The sequence below is a fragment of the Austrofundulus limnaeus genome, unplaced genomic scaffold, assembly GCF_001266775.1.
Source record: "Austrofundulus limnaeus strain Quisiro unplaced genomic scaffold, Austrofundulus_limnaeus-1.0 Scaffold2010, whole genome shotgun sequence".
In the NCBI taxonomy this organism is placed as follows: Eukaryota; Metazoa; Chordata; class Actinopteri; order Cyprinodontiformes; family Rivulidae; genus Austrofundulus; species Austrofundulus limnaeus.
In genome coordinates, this window is record NW_013954412.1 from 49,565 (window position 1) to 50,675 (window position 1,111).

General features: G+C 35.4%; 1 protein-coding gene across 1 annotated transcript in view; it reads right to left on the bottom strand.

Annotated features, from left to right (window-relative positions):
- Positions 1-1,094, bottom strand: part of LOC106536865 (mast cell tryptase) — a gene marked incomplete at its 3' end in the record, with an annotated part of 7,522 nt that extends 6,428 nt beyond the window's left edge. The window contains 1 exon segment of the mRNA XM_014034206.1: positions 808-1,094. Coding sequence (XP_013889660.1) covers positions 808-861 — 54 coding nt within the window.
- Between the last annotated feature and the right edge of the window lie 17 nt (positions 1,095-1,111).

Here is a 1,111-nt window from a genome sequence, read left to right on the forward strand (position 1 = left end):
ATCCTGTGATGTTCAACATAATAAATGATTAAAAATAAAAGATAATAAATCAAATTCCTCCACTCTAAGCCTGTTAAAGCTGCTTTGATCTTGGTGGAAGTGGCTGAGGCTACATGTAGCTCACAACCATCAGTGTGTGGATGGTTGGGATCAGGGTAGGATCAGGGTAGGATCAGGGTAGGATCAGGGTAGGATCAGGGTAGGATCAGGGTAGGATCAGGGTAGGATCAGGATCAGGGTAGGTCAGTGTGGACCTCTGGAGTCCAACAGCATCTAATAAAGCTCTTTAGAACTTTAGTCTGTTTACAAAATGTCTAAAGTTATAAAGTCAAATTTATACACAGATTTAATTGTCATTTATTTGACTTTGTTAATAAACTTTATTAAATTTGATGTTCAGGTCAACATTAAAACATTTTAATTTATTTCAGTTGTGAGAAACCTGCTGCAGCACAAATAAGTTCTGATGTTTTAACTAAACTAGAAAAAATTAAAGCATGTTTTTATTCAAATCAGCTTTTTTGGTTAAAAAAGGGTTGAAATTAAGAAATATTCTGCTTAAAATTGAATAAAATGCAAGGATAGAACTTATAAAATCTCACAATCTTTAGAGCAAAAAGTTGTTTCTAAAAACATTTCGAACTAAGTAAATTTACATTTTTTATAAATATTTGTATTTTTCTCTGCTGAGAATAGTCACACATCAAACGTGAATGTAAAGTTTGTTTACAGCAGAAGAAAAGCTAACGATGTAAAAAAGATGTTTACCTGTTTTCATGTGAAAAACATCCAGATGTGATTCTTACCTTTGATGAGGAGAGTGAGAGCAGCAGCTGCCCACACAGCCCGGCACAAACCCATGACTGCAACCGAAGCTCACCTGTTCAAACACAAATAACCTGCTTATTAACCTGCCTCTTTTATAGCTGCCAGGAGCACGCCCACAACCTGTTCAGAAAAATCCCAAGAACCAGGAGGCGTGTTCAGCTCCTCACTGTACCTTATGATCATTAAAGCATTAAAGCTACTTTCAGTTTCAGTCCAAATTTACATTCATACCTACACACACATACATACATACATACATACATACATACATACATACATACAT